The 19,636-nt window shown below is 39.8% G+C and overlaps 2 protein-coding genes across 2 annotated transcripts; both read right to left on the reverse strand.

The window, feature by feature from the left end:
- Positions 1-1,793: 1,793 nt before the first annotated feature.
- On the reverse strand, positions 1,794-3,195 carry AtWU_01755 (permease, cytosine/purine, uracil, thiamine, allantoin; the record flags this gene model as incomplete). Its single annotated transcript, XM_035496869.1, has 5 exons — positions 1,794-1,884; positions 1,951-2,082; positions 2,140-2,275; positions 2,886-3,047; positions 3,099-3,195. 5 exons carry the CDS (start codon positions 3,193-3,195, stop codon positions 1,794-1,796), a joined length of 618 nt encoding a protein of 205 aa, XP_035352762.1.
- A 14,725-nt stretch (positions 3,196-17,920) lies between these two features.
- On the reverse strand, positions 17,921-19,176 carry AtWU_01756 (putative cytochrome P450; the record flags this gene model as incomplete). The annotated part of the gene is made up of 4 exons (XM_035496870.1): positions 17,921-18,116; positions 18,231-18,826; positions 18,885-18,980; positions 19,054-19,176. 4 exons carry the CDS (start codon positions 19,174-19,176, stop codon positions 17,921-17,923), a joined length of 1,011 nt encoding a protein of 336 aa, XP_035352763.1.
- Between the last annotated feature and the right edge of the window lie 460 nt (positions 19,177-19,636).

Below are 19,636 nucleotides of genomic sequence, written 5' to 3' on the forward strand. Positions count from 1 at the left end.
TGTAGTACTCCTGCTCATAATTAATAATTATATTTATAGAAAATATAAACAGAATCTTCTTATTACAGTTTAATATCATTGGTGTATTAAACTAGGTTGGATAGATAATGTATATATTATTAAAGAGAATTTATAACCAGTCTTAACAGACCAGGAACCACTATACACGCTTTAAGATCTCACAGTTAATAAGACGCTGTTGCATGGCCTCCACTTTATCATTGGTATATCTATTTTAAGGATGGTCTTGGCCAAGCCAATAAAAACAGAGATACTATGCTATTTAGACTGCGCATGCTAGCAGCATGGATATTCAATTAGATTAACTAATATTATGGCCTATGTATATTAATAGACAGATTACTTGCAAGCTAAAAAGACTATGGTTGCTTATATAGTCAGTATTATTAAGACTATTAATACTATTTTGATAACATAATTCAGCAAGACTATCTAGGTACATATTAGCGCGCAATAAAAGACTAAAAGATCTTGCTTACAGGGCGCATGAATATTAATCTCACGCAAAATTAATAGACTCATATAATATAGAATAACCTGCATTAATAAGCCAACTCTCCTCTTCTAAATGAACCATCAAGCCTACTGCAAGTATTGCATAATAGAGACCTAACTAAAGCCCCTGACACTTAGAGGGATTGACAAACAATTTCTCATACTGTTCACAAAAGATAGACATGTAGACAATATTATGAATCCAGACAATAGACTTCTAGTAATAGTACATTATAGAGCGCACTTGACTAGGCGTAAACAACAACCCAGATATGTTATCTATATTATTCAATGTGGTACTAAGCAGTAAATAATACTTAATTTATATAATCTGGAGTATCCGCTGGTGACCTAAAGCTAAAAACTCAAGCATAACTACAGCATTCTTAGTAATATTATTGACAATCTTGTGCCATGATCGTGCGGGTTTATTAAAGAAAGAGGTATTTAATATCACTAGCATGGATGCAGGCACTCCGGGCTGATCTTCGGGTATGGCCTGTGGTTTACTCTCCCGTGAGATTTCTAATACTAGTGTAACATAGTAAGATTTATTAGAAATAATATTTTGCCATGTTAAGATGGAAGTCATGGATGCCGGTAAAGGTTTACAGACAGCCGCTGAAGCAATGCCAGGATGTTGGTAACATAGCTAAGTTATTCCCTACTCCACGCATGCTAAGCAGGGGATATGTTTCAAGCAGCATAATTTCCTCCAAGTGCACTTAATACAGGAGTAGAATAGACAGAGGCGCTTCCTGCAGCAACTAGATTGTAGGTCTATAACAGTCTTTTCTTGGCCAGAAACAGAAGACAGCGAGAGATTCTCTCCAGTTTAAAGATACCAGCACAATGATAAGGAAATGATAAGACAGAATGAGTTGATTGGCTGAGGTATGGAGGTCTCAGCCGCGGATGAAAGAGTTAGACTTTCCCTATATTCACACCTTATGCTCCCCAGCAGCCTCGTACACAATCTTAATATTATTACTACTACTCTCAATAAAAACCGAATTAATTGACTTAGCTGGAGGCTAAAAAGCGCAAAGAGCCCAATACATAAAAAAAGCCCTAAAGATATTTATGAACCAATTCAGTTGATATAAGCGCAGCAGCCCGCCGGGTATGGGGATTATCGGGGTGATACTATTGACTACGCCTGGGAGGATAATGCCAACAAAGGTGAACTCAGTCACAAAGACTCTCTAGTTAATACCAGCCTTGTATCTGTAGTAACCATGCAGGTGATAGAGATTAATTATATTGAGTCTTTGCCTTCAGACAATAAAGTAATCCGCAATCATAATGCTGCAGATCGGGGAAAGAAAGACTCCGTAGACAGACATAAAGATAAGGAACTTGGAGGCGCTATTCACAATCAGCCATGGTACCATGGCCCATGCCCCGAGAAATAGACAGAAAATGGCCCCACACCGAACGTTGATCCAGCCTGGGATAATGGCCATGATGTCGTGACCAAAAGAAATAATATTAGCCAAGAGATTGCATGATATTTGTGCCAGCATCCAAAGCATAGTGCAACAGAAGGATAGGAATCGGCTGTCCCTGGTAATACTCTAATACAGCAACATTATTACTGGATTAGACAAGTCTTTGTCATACAGCACATGACCAGCACCGATAACAGCGAGACCGAGGACTGCATAGACTGTCTTGATAATCGGGATAGTTAGTAACTGAGCCCACTGGCCGCGGGCACTTTTACTGAAGCAGGAAAAATCTGCCATGTTGACGGTAGCTGTGAGCCATGAGTTAGTCATAAAACAGAATATGGCAAGCCAGAGCCATTTATGGATACTGCCAGTTATTGTTGCAGGCTGGTTAAAGATTCCCTTTACATTACCAGCTTTAGCACAGATCTAGATGGTCATGGTGATAAAGACCTGCTAATATCAGATTTATATAGGTGAAAAAGAAGCAAGATACACACCGGGATAATAATAATAGTCTTCCAGAAGAAAAGGCGCTTCAGTCGGTGAACAGGAATCAATATAAAAAAGATATGCATAGTAATAAATAAGAAAAATAAGATTATTTACAGTATTGTGATTCCAGCTGATTCTGGCAACTAGTTAGGAATATTATAATAACTCAGCCAGATAGCAGCAATTACCTATAATTATTAGCAGAATATCAATGTGATCCTTAACAGAAGCCAACCTCTATCATTCCGAATAGTCCATAATAATAATTAACCCTAAACCAAATAGCAGACAGCACGGCTCGAGAGACAACAGTAAAATACCCAAAGTAGTACCCAAAGCTAGAACAGATCCCAACTAGAAATGCAACATGGTGGTTGCTGCCAATGTATCTATTCAGTACAGTAGGAATAGCATTACAAATACCTGAGAGCATCACAATCATAATAGCATTGACAGTAGAGAGTCCTACCAGCAGCAGTATAGTGCCAATTAACCAGCTGGTGATATTGACCAAATCCGAGACCCAGTAGTTAGCAAAGTCAAGAGCCGTCCATAACCTTAACTCTGGCAGTATCAGATCTAAGTCTACCAAGTCATTAGCACATGCCTGATAATCTCTTTAGGAGTATCCTATACCTTTATTGCTTCTGGCACCTGGAGGCGCAAGACTGCTTGGCTCTTTCGCAAGTTTCCATGCTTCTAGTGATATAAGTCTAGCATGGATCTTGTTCATGTTGGGCTCCGCTGTACTTTCTGTAGCAGTTCTCTGACCTTAACATGGAGGCAGGATCCTGTTAAATACAGCAGTCTTATCATTATAAGGAGTTTAGCCAGACGGATACCGCTGAAAAACCCAGAAATTCTACGAAAGATAAATCTGCCTTATCAGCAGAAGATGTGAAGCTTATCAGGAAAAGAAATGTAGGGATACCACTCTGCTCCTTTCAGCCGCGGGTAGAAGAGACCACAGATAACATTAAACTAGCTCTAATCATTTAAGCACTCACTGTCTTCCTGTATTCTTCCCCGCTTTTCAACCTGCTAAGAAAATGGATTTTCCTATCATCAACATCAGCAGGTTTGATTCTGACTTTGTCTGCGTTTCGAAGACCATTTTCAAGGCCAGCCAAGAATGGGGCTTCTTTATTATTACAGACCATGGGATTGAGGATGCTAGTGGGATATTTAAACTAGTAAATACAAATATCCTTTCCATGGTGCAGTGACGGACCATTAATAATTACTAGTCACATAACTTCTTTAATCTGCCGATGGAAACCAAGTGCGAGAAAGTCATCAATAAGGACCCAGTTGGATATGACGGACACAGGACAACAACATACACACACATAGGCGTCCCATCTTTCAGCACAAACCAGCTAACCAATACATGTATCTAGCTTCGCCGCCTCAGAAAGAATGTCCTTTGGTCTCCTAGGTAACCAGCTCACCAAAAGCACCAACATTCACTCCTGGTGGGACACAGCAAAGATCAAGGAAATCAAATCCTTCAAGTCTCAGTGCAATTCCCTAATACTGAAGATTCTATCCTACTTTGCCACACACATGGACTTACCAGGGGGCTTTTTCAACACATTACACAGACAAGTCCTCCCAGGGAACACGTTGAAATTCATAAAATACCCAAAGATAACCACGAAGCCAGACATTATCCCTTGACTCTCTGAGTATACAGACTGGGGAAGCCTCACTCTCCTCTTTACTAAATCACCAGGACTCGAAGTCTGTGATCCGAATAACCAGTAGCACGATGTTCCCGTGGTACCAGGTAGTATTATTATTAATATCAGCAATATACTTTCATTGTGGACAGGCAAGCAGCTCAAGTCAACTATATACCAGATCTCATAGAAGAAGATCCCCATGCACCAAGACCGGTACAGTATGCCATACTTCATACATCCTAACTTTAGTATGTACCATGTTCCCTGTCTAGGAATCAGATATCTTCTAACCTTTATAGCTGCGAACCTCCGATCACTCAGTGCACCATATAACAGTAATGTAACCCAGCTGACATACAAGGACTATTTCAACATCCGTCTTCAATTAATATATGGAAGTCTAAAGAGACTTTTATATAATAACCTGTATCTAATGATTCGCACACTCAGCAGGAATCAGCGCGCATACCAACTTCAACACAATAATTATCCTCCTGCAGGACACCACAGGCAGCCTGCAAGTCTAGAATAACCTGACCTCAACATGGATCAACGTAACACCCATCCCGGGCGCGTACATCATGAATCTTGGGAACATAATAATGCAGTAGACTAATAATTGATATCTATTAAATCTACACCAGGTTATCAACAAGAGCGGCAAGGAGAGATTCAGCATCCTGTTCTTTTTCTCAGGAAATCTAGACTATACCATTTATTATCTGCCCAGTTATCAAGTGGAACAGGGGGCAAAGTATCTGCTGATTACAGTAAAAGATTAGATAACAGGGCGGTATGCGGATACATATGGGAAGGAAGAGAGCAGGATTGGGGAGTTGAGAAAGAAACCCGGGATAAACAGCGGCGGGGTATAGAAAATTCAAGCAAGATTTAATTCTTATATATTTCTTTTAACAATATATTAGTTATTTAGTAGCCAAAATTACTATACTTCCACTGTGGACCCGCTGATACTTCAACTCACTGCCCGCCTGGTAGGTATCAGCATAGTATTAATGCTATTAAATATAGAGCATAACACCTACCTCGGAGATTTTATCTATATCCCCCTGGGTATATACAAATACATGAACTTACAGGCGCAACATGCTGCGGTACTCTTGGTAAGGGGCTAAGAGACAGCACTGGACAACAAATATAGAATCAACAAACGTGAGTTGTGTATTCTAAAAAAAATAAACCACATTTCCATATTCCATCCAACCCTTCCTTTCAGTATTCTCTCCTTGAACCCCCAACACACCTGTAATAAACAACCCAATCACAACTCAAACCCCCCATGTCCTCTTCTCATCATCAATAATACAACCTCAACAGTGCCTGACAAACACCCAAACGCCTGCAGCTGCCTGGACCCCAGCAGACACGGCTCCAGATCTGCCACCATATCCTCGGTGGCATTGCAGTACGCTTCGCAGTTATACAGGCCGATATTCGCGTCGGGGTCTGAGTAGCAGCCACGCAGCCTGTCAATGGGTTCCTGGGTTATATTAAACAGCTGCCATAGAGAGATATAGCAGTAGTACTCGTTAGATATACTGGGGACAACGAGCTGTGTAGTTTAGGCAGTTATCAGGACCAACCACATCCATTTTAATTATTTTAATTTAATGTGATTATATTTGATTGCGTGCAACTAGGGGCAGGGGAGGAGTGTATGAGGTAGGTATATAGATCTTCTCAATGGCAATATATATGTATATATTGCACGTGGACGTCAATAGGCTCGTAGAACTTATAACACGGGGTTGAAATCAAGCCTAATACAGATATTACAGCCAGATGCTTCTCTATATCTCTCAAGTAAATCACTAGAATTTATTCTCGGAGAATCTACTTACAGCCTGAGAAAGAAGTGGTAATAACGGTCGCGCAGTCTTTATATTAAATTTAAATCTTCTTCAACACAGGCCACCTACTCCCACACATGCATGGCATGAATGTGGAGAATAACAAAGTACATAAATAACATAATCCTTGGCATTATCCCCCACATTCGCCTTTCCAATCAATCAGAAGTCATCACCGATCATCTTCCCTCTTATGATATTAATAACCTCCATCTAAAGTAACAAAGCTGCCAAACCATCAATATAAAAGCAACCATCCACCTCGCCTGTAGAATTGAGGGAATACACTCCGTCTATAAAGGCATCCTCGAAATGCTTACTGTCTTCCTTAACCTGCTGTTCACCGGCAGCTCGCTGGCTGCTGTCAACAGCTTCTACCCGCCCCTCAACCATACCACCTACATCACAAATGCCTCGCTGGAGATCTATGGCGGGGCCATCAATGCCTCCTCTGATAAGGCTAGCAACCCACCCACAGAGCTCATCTATAATTACTGCTCTATGCTGTATCCCCGAAAACCATCTATAAGTATATTAAGCGCAATCCTCCATAGTTATTGTAATATTCTTCCTTAGGGTGGTTTTTACCCACAGCGCCTCCGTAGAAAACTATATCATATTAGCTCTGAAAGAAGGGGTGTAAAGATCCAGTCCACTGCTTACCAGAACCACACGGCCAAAAAGGCATTATAAAAGACTGTGAGGTCTTCTTGCAGCAGAACTATATAGTAAGAGCAGAGATTATTATAATTTATATAATCCACCACCGTGACAGTAACAAGCTAGAGCTGGCTGGAGAGGGGCTGAATAGATCTGCAGGTTTTGGATTATCAAACACAAGATCTCCAACTAATGTTACATGTTAGTACCTGAGGCCCGAAAGAGCTTTACAGACTGGTGCACACATGACAGAGCATGGCAGCAATACTGAATCTGATAATATAGGTAACTTCATTCGCTTAGCAGATATCATTAAAACCCAGACAAAAGCCTTAAATCTAACACCAGTGCTGGTATACCTCTAAGAAACAAGAAAATTTAAGTCTAATACTATAAGCTAAGTATGTTAAGTCTCATTACAGTAGTCTATATCAAACCATTCAACTAAGGATTATATGTTGAAAAATTCCCACAAGAACTTGTCATCCCAAACAGAGCCCTCTTTAGCCACAAGAGCAGTGTTAACAGCAGGAGCTTGCACTGGAAGTTGAGCTTGTTCATCTATTAAGGTATTGCCTGGCGTGGTTTTAATATAATGTAATGGATTGTAAGGAATGCCATACTCACAAGTAATTATCTCTAAAACACCGGATCTTTGAGGAGAATTCAGTAAAGATTAGGTTATAATATTTATATCAATGATCTGATGATTATCAGGAACAGGCAGGACCAGCCTTGCCTGCACTTCGTGCAAATTAAAATATAAGCTAATCAGCTGGGAGAGCAAGTGCTGGAGATTAGTGCTGAATATATACTGATCTAGTATATTAACTATAGTTACAGTGACTTCGTTAAGGAGATCAAGATCAAAGATATTAGATGAGATAACCACATTGCAGAAGAAGACAAAGAAGGGCATAAGCAGATAAAGTAAGACAGTCCTATTAATTAGTTAATGTTCTTAGTAGATATAACCCTACTGCAACTGGGATACCATATACCAAATAAGTGAGTTAGCAGATGATCTAGATATCATGGAAATATGTTTTTAACATGCCTGCATTGAGTAAAGAGCATTTCTTACATACGACATACACTCCTCCCGCTTTTGATAATTGTAAAGAAATAAAGAGTTTAGGCACAAGACAGTTGTTGTGACTGAATAGAATATGAAATCAACTACATCCCACTCCAACTCCCAGATAAGATTACTGACATAGTCAGAGCGGTACTTAGACAGGATATTAAATAAGATTAGAAAACTTATACAAAGAACAGGGAACTCTGACATACCTTTATAATACTGACACTGATAGAAGTTAACTCAGAATAAAATAAATTAATCAGCTGTAAAAGATTCATCTCATCCAAGTGCAGATTTTTGAAAAATATGTGAAGATAATGATCTTGGATCTGGGATAATCACAGTAAAATCTTGACTTTACATGACAAAGGATTCGCTGTATCTTGGTAGACTAATGATGAAGGCTGGTATAGTAAATTCAGTAATAAAGAAGACCACACGAGAAGCATACTCAAAATTTTGTTTATGTAATAGCACCAATAAATACATTAACAGACCTCGAAGCCTTCATCACTTTCAAGGAATTTTAGTAATGATTAGTAATAACCAAGGGTGACAAGCACTTTGGATGTGACAGTAGTCAAGAATCACAAACAACTTGTTTCGCCTAGAAGCTGTATTAATAATACCTTCCAGAATCAGTAGAGAGCCCACAGGCTGCTCTTCTAGGCAAAAATTACTTATTCCTGACAGAAGTACTTGTAGTATAGAAAGTAAAGAAGACTAGATAAAATCAATCTCTTGTAGATATCACAAACAGGTAATAATATAGATATTTCTTGATTTCTCTAGGCTGTCAAGCATCCCGTCGGGCGCTCCGAAGCGTAGCCAATAGTTAACATAAACTATAGCTTTCATAAGAACACAGAGACTGTATCTAAGTACTAGTTGACCATTGGCTGCCCGGCTACCCAAGACAGCATACATTTATTCAAAGATTTTAGATAAAATGTGGTCTGGCCAGTATAGCAAAGCTTCTTCTGTACTCTCACCTTAAACTATAATAGTTAAGAAAAGATTGAAATAATCAGAAGAGCCAAGTGATACTATATAATAACATATAAAAGAGTTCCAAAGAAATTTCATCAAACATAAAAGTATCCTGGACAGAGCCCTGATTATTATCATATATCTTATCTGTACTCTATGAGACAGATACAAATTTACCCATAAGATCAAAAGCAGACTAGAGTACCCAGACTCAATCTGATAACAAGTATGCGTGAGAAGCGAGTTCCTCACGGATCAAATTACTCATAGTATCTGTACTAGTAGCTGAGACGGGTGTTATATAGCCCGGTACAGTAACTAAGGAAGTTGGAAGAGAGGTATATACTGAATTACAGCCCAAATATCCTTGATCATTCACATCTCCAAAAGGCAGTGTTGGCATAGTAGAGAGGCTACTTTTAAAGGCGCTGTTCTGCTTACTTATAATCATAGACCTGACTAGTGCGTGCAAATGTTTAGAAGAGTCTAGAGCTGGATATAATCTAGATCAGCTAAGTATTATTAGAGTAGGATTAGTTAGCTATCAAAAATAACAGACCTTAACTGGGTGCCCAAGCGTCGGGGGTGTTACTGGCGCGAGTATCTACAGAAAACATTGGCCTCCAGGCAGCTCCGGCACTTCTATTATCAGTCATATTTTATCTAAAAGGTGCATGAAATGAGCATACTTAAATGAGATTTCCATAAGAGAGAGATATACATACTTTCCTGGTGTAACAAAGATCACACTAAGTTAGCTTGGTTAATACCTTTGCTTAAATAAGAAAGGGTTGATATCAATAACCTACCACTAATAGCCTCCTATATTCAGCAAAGTCACACCTAGAAGATAGAATATCTGGCATTATTCATACTGTTCTTTCTTCTTATTAGTCAAGCAGAAAGGAAAAAAGGGGGGCAAAGTCAGGAAGTCAGAAGATCATCCAGCTCTGTCTCCCTCCCCGGATTTTCAGATTCTCGGATTCTCGGATTCTCAGAAACTGCCGAAACAGGACTAGTGTAACCAGCTATAGGATCCTTTAAGGTTCGAGATCACCCTTCGACTATCAACAATCACCATTACTCAAAGTTCGGCTTTGAATATGGATCCTATACCATCCTTAGACTAGGTCCGGGTGCGCTCAGCAAATTTCTCTGTGTAATTTTCTCGGATATTTATCACTATAAAACCTGCCTGAGATTCATGCTGAGGGGTTGATTCAATAGTAATACACTTACTTCTCATCTTTCTACATTCCCCCTCTTTTCAAACAAAATACTTTGACTTATATCTTTTCCTTTGACTTTTATCTCTCTAACCCTTGTTTTTTTAAAACACTGGCTTTACTATGGATACAGAAGGATTGTCCACTCCTATATTTACTGGCTCCCTTACCAACATAGAGAATGAAAAGGGAGACAAGTAGCCACTTTCCATTGAGATAAAAAGATTTAATTCCCGAGACCTCGCCTCGGGATTTAAGCGTCGAGAGCTTGGAGTGACATGGGAGAATCTCATAATAAAAACCATCAGCACTAAAGCTGCAATCAATAAAAATATCATATTCCAGTTCAACCTCATCCATCGCATCACTCGCTTTCAACAAAAGACTCCGTTACAGACAGTCCTTAACTCCAGCCACGGGTGTGTTAAGCCCGGTGAAATACTTCTTATTCTAGGACAGCCTGGCTCAGACTACACAATACTTTTGAGAATACTAGCCAACCAACATCGCGGCTATCAGAAGATCAGTAGAAAGATTTCTTACGGCTCCATATCCAACAAAAAGACAGAGAAATATTGTGGTCAGATTATTATAAACTCAAAGAAAGAAATATTCTTCCTGACATTAACTGTTAACCAAACCATAACTTTTACTATGCAATCCAAGGTCCCAGCCCAGTTACCAATCAATATCTTATCACCCCAGAAGTATTACACAGAATTGAAAGAATTTCTTCTTCATATATTAGGAATATCCCACACAGCCAACACGAAAGTGGGAAATAAATATATATATAATATCTCTGGAGAAAAAAGAAAGCAAGTCTCTATTATTAAATATCTTGCTTCTTGAGAGTTGGTATACTATTGGAATAACAGCACCAGAGATCTTGATGCAAGCAGTGCATTGGACTGGGCAAGAATAATACATGTAATAACAAACATCTACGGGCTGTCAATAATTGTCACCCTTTATCAGGCTGGAAACCAGATTTATAATCTTTTCAACAAGATTCTTGTCTTGGATGAGGGGAAGCAAATTTATTATAAACCTCTTATTCATGCCTGTCTCTTTATAAAATAACTTAGATTTGTCTGTGGAGATGGCACGAACATTACAGACTTTCTCACTGGGATTACCGTACCTACCGAACATGAAGTTTGACCTGATTTTAAAGCCAATTTCCCGCGAGACACAGAGTCAATCAGAAGCTACTATCATGCATCCCAGACATACAAAGAAATAAATATCAAATTCTCGTACACAACATCTGAGCTTGCTCATACTTGAACATCAGACTTCCACAAGAGCATCACCTCAGAAAGGGCCAGTACCATCAGTCAATACACTATTCCCTTCTATTCGCAAGTATGGGCCTGCATTGTTCAGCAGTACCAAATCATAAAAAATAATATAGTGACTTTCTCAATAAAGCAGGCATCTAATCTCATTCAGACATTAATCACTGGGTCACTTTATTATCAAGCATCTAACAATTCTTCTGGAATCTTCATTAAGAGCAAAATCCTTTTCTGGTCTGTACTCTACAACAGTATAACTACAATATCCAAGATTATTAATTCTTTTACCGGATATCCTGTTATCCTTAAACACAAGATTTTCACCTATATTCATCCAGCGGCCATATACATTGCCCAAGTAACTTCCGATCTTCCTATCATTCTACTTCAAGTCACTATGTAGTCGCTTATTATCTATTTCATAGCCGGGCTTACAATATCTACATCAGGGTTTTTTACCTACTGGATTATTCTTTTTGTTACAAACAGATATTCATATACTTTATTCCAAGCAATAAGCACTGTATTTGACTCCTTCAATATAGCCGCTCAGGTCTCTGGATACACTATTACAATCATAGCCATGTACACCAGTTATCAGATTCCAGTAACACTCATGCACCCTTGGTTCAGTTGACTTTTTTAATTAAACCCATTATCATATAGCTTCAAAGCATTGCTCAGAAATAAGTTTCATCTAAAAATAATAAAATATATAGAGAACAACCTAATTCCCAGTGGCAATAGTTACAATACGGCTAGTCTACACACATCTTATACTAGAATTAGCAGCACCAAGCAAGAATACACATCTGTCACTAGCAATAATTATCTCACTTCTTTAAATTACAGCTACTCACATATTTAGCGAAATTTTGGAATTCTCTGCGCCTGGTAGGTATTCTTCATTAATATTACAATTATCAACATCATCAATTAGCATAACAACACTGACTCTGGCTCTTCACTATTAATTCCTCACAACAAGCTTAAATCACAGTCAAAGAAATCTGTTGTCAACGAGGAGTCACAGGCACCCGAGAAAACCATACCACAAGACCAGCCGGCACCAGCAATAGCACACCAAGACAGTACAACAACAGGTCAACTAGCCCAGAATACAGCTGTGTTCACTTAGAACAACCTAACATATACCATGAAAACCCCCTCTGGAACCAGGGTCTTGCTCAATCATATTTATAGCTAGGTCAAGCCTAGAACTCTCACAGCCCTCATAGGCTCATCTAGCACAGGAAAGACCACATTACTCAATATACTCACTCAGCAAAAGACTGAAGAAACCATTCAAGGTTCAGTTCTGGTAGATAGCCATGTTCTTTTTATCTCCTTTCAACACTCCGCAGACTATACTGAGCAGCTTGATATCCACGAGCCATACACAACAATTCAAGAAGCTCTCCAGTTCTCTGCTCTCCTTCACCAATCACATAATACAGCTGTTACCGATAAACTCAAGTACATAGAGATTATTATCAATCTTCTTGAGCTACATAATATCACAAATTCTTTAATTAAAATACCAGGTACAGGACATGGCCTGAATATTAAACAACAGAAACATCTTACAATTAGCATCAAATTAATTTCAAAACCCAAAATCCTAATTTTCTTAGATAAGCCAACGTCAGGCTTAGATAGACAATCCGCTTTTAACACTGTCAGGTTCTTAAGAAAGCTCACAGATACCAGACAATCAGTCCTTGTCACAATTCACCAGCCATCTGCGCAGCTTTTTTCCCAATTTAATCAATTACTTCTACTGAAGTCCGGCAGGAAGATAATTTACTTTGATAACATTAAAAAGAATTATCAGACTATCAAAAACTATTTCAGCTAATACAGACTACCCTATCCCAGTTCCGCCAATCCGGCAGAACATATAATAGACATCATTTCAGGCCGCTTTTCTGACCATGACTGGCACCAAATATGGCTTGACTCTACCAAATACACGGAAACACACAAACAGCTCAAAACAATTATTAAAGAGTCCTCCGCTAAGGGACCACTAGAGGATGACAGACATAAATATACTACCCCTCTTTTCTTCCAGACAAGAATAATGCTGCATTAAATGAACCTAGCACTTTTTCACAATACTGGCTATATCAACAACAAACTCGCCCTCAACATTAGACTTAGATTGTTTAACAGCTTCAACTACTGGCAAATTAACAAAACAGTAGCAGATCTGCAGCTTAAACTCTTTACAGTTTTTGTCTGAATATTTATAGCAACAGATATCATCAATCAACTACAGCCATTATTTATAGAGAGGCGAGATCTGTACAATACACAAGAAAAAAAGACTCAAATATACTCCTAGAAGACATTTATCACCGCGCTTATCTTGTCCGAGGTGCCATATCTTTACATTAATACCATCCTTTACTTCATTACCTAGTACTATACAGTAGGCCTCTCTCCTGAATCCAGCCGAGCAAATACAACATTCTTTATAATCTTTATCTACAGATTCCTCTATACATCAATTAACCAATTTATCGCGGCATACACTCCTAATACAGTATTTACTGCCCTTACCAATCCCCTTCTTATCAGAGCCCTCATATCCTTCTACAGAATTCTCATCCCCTACTCCCAGATCATTATATTCTAGAAATACTGGATATACTAGCTCAACCCAACAACCTACCTAGTCAGCGGCATGCTCACATTCACAATTTTCAGCACCAACATGGAGTACACAGATAATGAATTATCCTATTTCAATCCCCCCAAAAACTCAACATGCGGCGAATACCTGAGTGACTTCCTCAAAACCTCAGGAACAAACTTACTAAACCCCGACAATTCAGCTAGCTGTCGCATCTGTCCCTACAGTACAGGAAACAACTACTTAAAAACCATCAATATCAATAATTACTACTACAGGTAGAAAGACACAACCATTACTATCATCTTCATCCTTAACTCCTACACCCTCATATATCTCTTTATGGCCCTGAGAACAAAGAACTCCAAAAAGGCCAAGTAAGTAATATCAGTAAGCCCTTTCCAGGAAATTAATTCTGCTTCATTTTCTATTCCTGTCTCTTTTATTTCCTTTTATTCCTTTCTGTCTACTCTGTATACATAAAGATAGTTTACCCCTCTATTACTTTTCACATGCTATTTATCTCTCCTTTTCCATTTTTTATTTCCTATATTAATATATTTCGCATTAGTACTGTAGAATAGAAGATATAAAATAAAGATAAAGATTTATATCTATAATTTACTAACTAGTTATAAGGAACGTCTCTCAATGAACAAGATCATAATAAACTAAAATACAAAACATGGAGAACTAATAGAGGTTCCACAAAAAAAGACCAACTATATAGAGAGAATTGTCATGTGACGACCAAAACCCATTTTACCATCTCTTATACATTCAAATTTGGCTAGCACTTATCCTCAATCTAATTACAGCAGTCTTAACTATAATTCTCATTAACACTGCTATTACACTGCACAGTTCCATCAATCCTAAACTAGCATTACACTCGTTATGATAATAAAGCTAGAACAGAGATTATCTAATATTATCTAAAACTAAACTCTATTCAAGACCTCGCTGGAGGCAATCTTGCGAGTCCATAACTTCACAAAAAAAACCCCAAACAAGGAACAACCTGCTACACTCCAGAAGCAGGAACCGGCACTGAATTAGCCAAGATATAAAGAAATAAGATTCCTGGATACAACAGTCAGATACAATATAAATAAGCCAAACACAGTACTCAGAAACATAGATCTTCACATTCAGCCTAGCCAGAAAGTCCACAGAAAGTAAATCTCCCAACCAATACAGAACACAGTCAATCAAAGCAAGACTAACCAGCATATTATGATTTTAGTGGCAAAGCACCTTAGCACTATCCGTACTTCATCCTAACAAGCTCATCTCAAGTCAAATACTGATTAATAAAAAAAATCTAGATAACCTATCTCACTCATCAACCCGACAGCACATTGGTTGCCTCAGGCAGGAAACCTTCTCTCTTCCCGGGAACTAATCAACAAAATATAATTCACAGAACATGTTTCCCAGTACAGAAATAACAGATATTTTACACAATATTAGCCTGTGGGATATTCTCGCTACAGGCCACACTAAAAATACAGAAACAATACTCAATACAAAACTAAACAATACCATATTATCCCAGGAACAGAAACAACTATTCATACAAATACCTTCCGCCTTAAGCATGCAAATAATACATATCACACCATTCACCTTGGGACCAGAAACTCCAATACCAGCATCATTGTAATAAAGCCCGGCATCAAAATCAGCTAGCTAGCAACATAAAAAGCAAGTTTAATCCAGTCCTCACCAAGAATACTATAGAGAGATATCCGTCATTATAAATCCCATCATCATTAAAAGCCTCATTGGCAATATCCAGGCATAGCACTTTCCCTTATAATAACTAAAAACCACAGTGATATAATCCATAATAATCTATATAAAAAATTCCTTTGTCCAAGGAAAAAAATAAACCCAAGTAAAGAAAAAACCCCAGTACACCAAAGTATAACAACAAAAAGATTTTCCCTGCTTCTCTACAACATCAATAAGCCAATCACCCTAAATAAAGTTCAAGAGTACCTTCAGTTTCCTCTATATCTGCCCACTGTAACACAAGAATATAAATACAAGCTTAATTCAAAGACAAACAAACAACTAACCTTCTAGCCATTAGTCAGCGTGATTAAAATCAGAATAAATAACTTATAACTGGAAGAAAGAAAGACTTTCCTATATAACATTCCAAAAATCTAATACACAGAAAGCAAACTAAGATATTCAGGTACCTTACTTACCAGATCACTTAAACTCTACCCAGATCAAATAATACAATTAAAAATATAATAACTCTCAGCCAGATACCCACAAATTAGATACACGGAACTAGACTTCTACTATTAATCAATAATTCAACAACCACAAGCTATAAAATCTCTCACGTGAATATTTAGAGAGTTTCTCGCAGACACCTTAGTCTGATCAAGCAAGACAAGAGGCATCCCCAGGCAGCAGCATTCTCGCACTAATTTTATGGCTATACCTTCCAACTAAGTTAGCTGTTACTCCAAGCGATGAATCCAGTAGCCAATATGAAGAAAATATTAAAGAATAGTAGAAATTAGAGTTTAACTAAATAATTAATTAAACAGGTCTCGCGACGCCGGCAAGCACAGGATAAGAAGCTCACCCCTGTCTATTACATACTCACCCAGCTCACCCGCGTCTCACCCAAGTCACGCGACCGTAAAGCGGCCTCACCCTAATCTCACCCGGGCGGCACCCACCCGACTTCTGGCCACACTTAAGCCACACGCCGGGAGGTTAGTAGTTGGATGAGTGACCACCAGCGAATCCCTTCTGTTGTATGTTTTTTCATTTTAAATTTTTTTTTGCCTTGCTTTTTGTAATGTGATTGACCGCTGGATTGCAAGTGTGTCGTTAAAATAACTCTGTAGGCCGAAGAGTGTAGATGTTACGCTCAAGGGCGGGCTGCTTGCCACTACTCTGGGCTGGCTACTGTTAAGATATTGTAACTGCCAAGACCACTGTGATCTTCTCAATGTCCAGGTGGTCCACAGCGAGTATGAGAGGTTGGAAAGTTCGTTCATCATAATGCTCCAAACAATGAAGGCACCGCGTTACAATTCTACTCTCGAAAGTTTGATAATGGTACACAGAATGGAATAAAGGAGACTAGCTATCAATATATTATAATAGTCCCTTTAAAAAGCATGAGGGAGAAAAGCTCTAGACAAGAATAAAATGTATAACCAATCTCAGGATCGAAGCGGGAGCCTTCTGTGCCGAAGCATGGGCATGTCCAAGTCGTCCGCTAGTCGGATGAGATATGTCCCATCTGCAACACTCGTTAGAGAAGCATCTGGAAACAAAGAGCCGTTGGAAGAAAATGAAGAATGACTGAATTCATTCGTCAACTGGGGGAGCCCTGATTTTTCCACTTACATGGTTCTGGAGCAACTCCATGATTTCTGTGTAATTCCTCAAATCCCCGTACCACATGACGTCTCTTCCTTCTTCGTCGACAGATTAGAGTCAGCATTCCCCGACTGCAGAAGCATGGAAGCAATTTCTGTATCTCCCCTGAGCGCCGCTATCATGAGAGGGGTGCAGCCTTCATTGTCGGGTGTGTCCACCCCTGAAAGTCTGGAATGTCTGCATCTGTAGAGTTAAGAAGTAAATGCTGTTCAGACTAAAGACCGTCCCAGCTGTGTTCTAGTGTTACACGGATCACACCCTCTCAACATTCTTATATTACGCATTCTGGTATATTGATAATGTTTTGACTTACACAGACTCGCGTGCCAAATCACAACCACGTACCAAGGCAGTTGAAAGAGCGGCTCATCGCTACGGGCAATGAAGTCAAACGAGGACATAGCAGAGTATGAGATGCACTCACTAATTCATACATAGCTGCCCAACCTAAAGCATGTGAAAGGAGAAAACAACCCGGATGAATTCTTCAGTCGATGGACACTAGGCGATATATTAACAAACCGTGACCCTGTATTCTCTTAGACCGTAAACCTATCAAACACGAGCGAGCTTGCAAAAAGCATCAAAGATCGATAACCAGCAAAGTATCTAGCTCGAACTCCACCTCCCGTCCCTGGGCCTCCAGCTCCAGATATCCCGGCGCACTCTCGTTGATAAGGCGGATCCAGAGGTCCCGAGATCCGTAGCCTGAGCAGAGGAACTTGTTGTTCAACCGGGTTGACTCCAAGATTTCAAGGATAGGAAGGTCCATATCCAAGCTATTATTTTAGAAGGAATGACATTAGAGGAATAGATATTTGAGCCAAAAAAAAAAAAAAAAATAAAAGAAAAAATAAAAAAAAAAGAGAGAGAGAGAGAGCATATGGACGTACACTTCGTTATACTGCGGCGGGCCTCCAATGCATGACTCAACAATCTCGCCAAGATATCTACCCAGAACTTGCTCGAAGGCCATGGTTTGGCCCATATTCCAGGGTCGACGAAGGGTCGAGACGCGGACGTGGCCATTTGAGCTAAAGTCCACCAGGGCCAGTCGCCCTGTGGCAAGTCCCGGCGCATCGATCACGAACCACGTGAGGTTCGGCCCATTGGCGAACACCACCGTGCCCTGGCGGGTCATGGAGAGGGCGTGGAAATCCGCTGGGGTGAGATACAGCGAGGGAAGAATCTCGTCGAAGGTGGTGATTGGCCTGGTGGTGGGCCCACAGCCAAGGAGGTCCGGAAGGTGGTAGTTAGGAGCGGTGCCTGCTCCATGCTCTTCGAAGGGGTGCACCCCGTTCCATTCGTCTTGGTGGATATACAACAAAATCAGGAACTTCACGAGGTGGATATAGTTACGCGGATGGGTCTGCCGGTCCACAGGAGGCAAGCACAAGAAGCGTTTGTTGGGTCGTGGGGCGATCTGCGAAAGAACCGAGGCGGGGTAGTCGAAAGCCGAGCTGTATCCTGCGGAACGACTATGGTAGGTCTGTAAAGATTATAGTCAATCATACAGCCACGAGAGATAAGAGGAAGAGAGTATGGACCTCGCGGAACTCTTGACTGGCGGTGGCCCATTGCTCTATTAGCGCTCGCCGTTGACGCAGCCCATCTTCAGGAGTCGATGTGGGCTGAATCTTTTCCTGTTATCTGCACCGTCAACCACGAAATATCATCTAACAACCAAAGTATGCATTTCCACAGACTCATACTTACCCGTACATATAGCAACCATCCCTTGGCCTCTTCCCTGAGCTCTTCCTGGGATAAGTCCGTCGGATGCTGGCGGATCTCCGGAATGCCTGCCGGCCAAGACGCTTCTGATGTGGGCGCTGACATTCTGACTTTGAGCTCTGGTTATGAAGGTTAAATGAGTTCCAAGTCCTCGAGCGAGAAGGGAAGAGAGAAAGACAGAAAATATAGCGCCAGTCCACTGGATTTCATCCGATGAGATCCACTTGACTCCACTTCGCCATCCTTACCTCCCCCGATGGGAGTTCGGTCCCCTGACTAGGGTTCCTGATCTAGGTCTCGCTAACTCGGATTCATGACTACTGTGCCTGGTGATACCAGTACAGTCTGTACTGGGCAAGGTCCCTGTAACAGAGACAAGCGAGGTGCTAGTCCGTCTAGTTCATAGCCCTAGTTAAGTGTGAGAAAAGCCATGCATCCCCTCAAAACCTAGTTTGGTATATATTATTATATATACTAAAGTCTATATAATCTTATAAAACTATTAAGTATAAGCAGGGTAAGTATACTCCTAATTATTATATATTTACTCTAGCTTATTCTAGTT

This window comes from Aspergillus tubingensis (genome assembly GCF_013340325.1).
Source record: "Aspergillus tubingensis WU-2223L DNA, scaffold_3, whole genome shotgun sequence".
Lineage (NCBI taxonomy): Eukaryota > Fungi > Ascomycota > Eurotiomycetes > Eurotiales > Aspergillaceae > Aspergillus > Aspergillus tubingensis.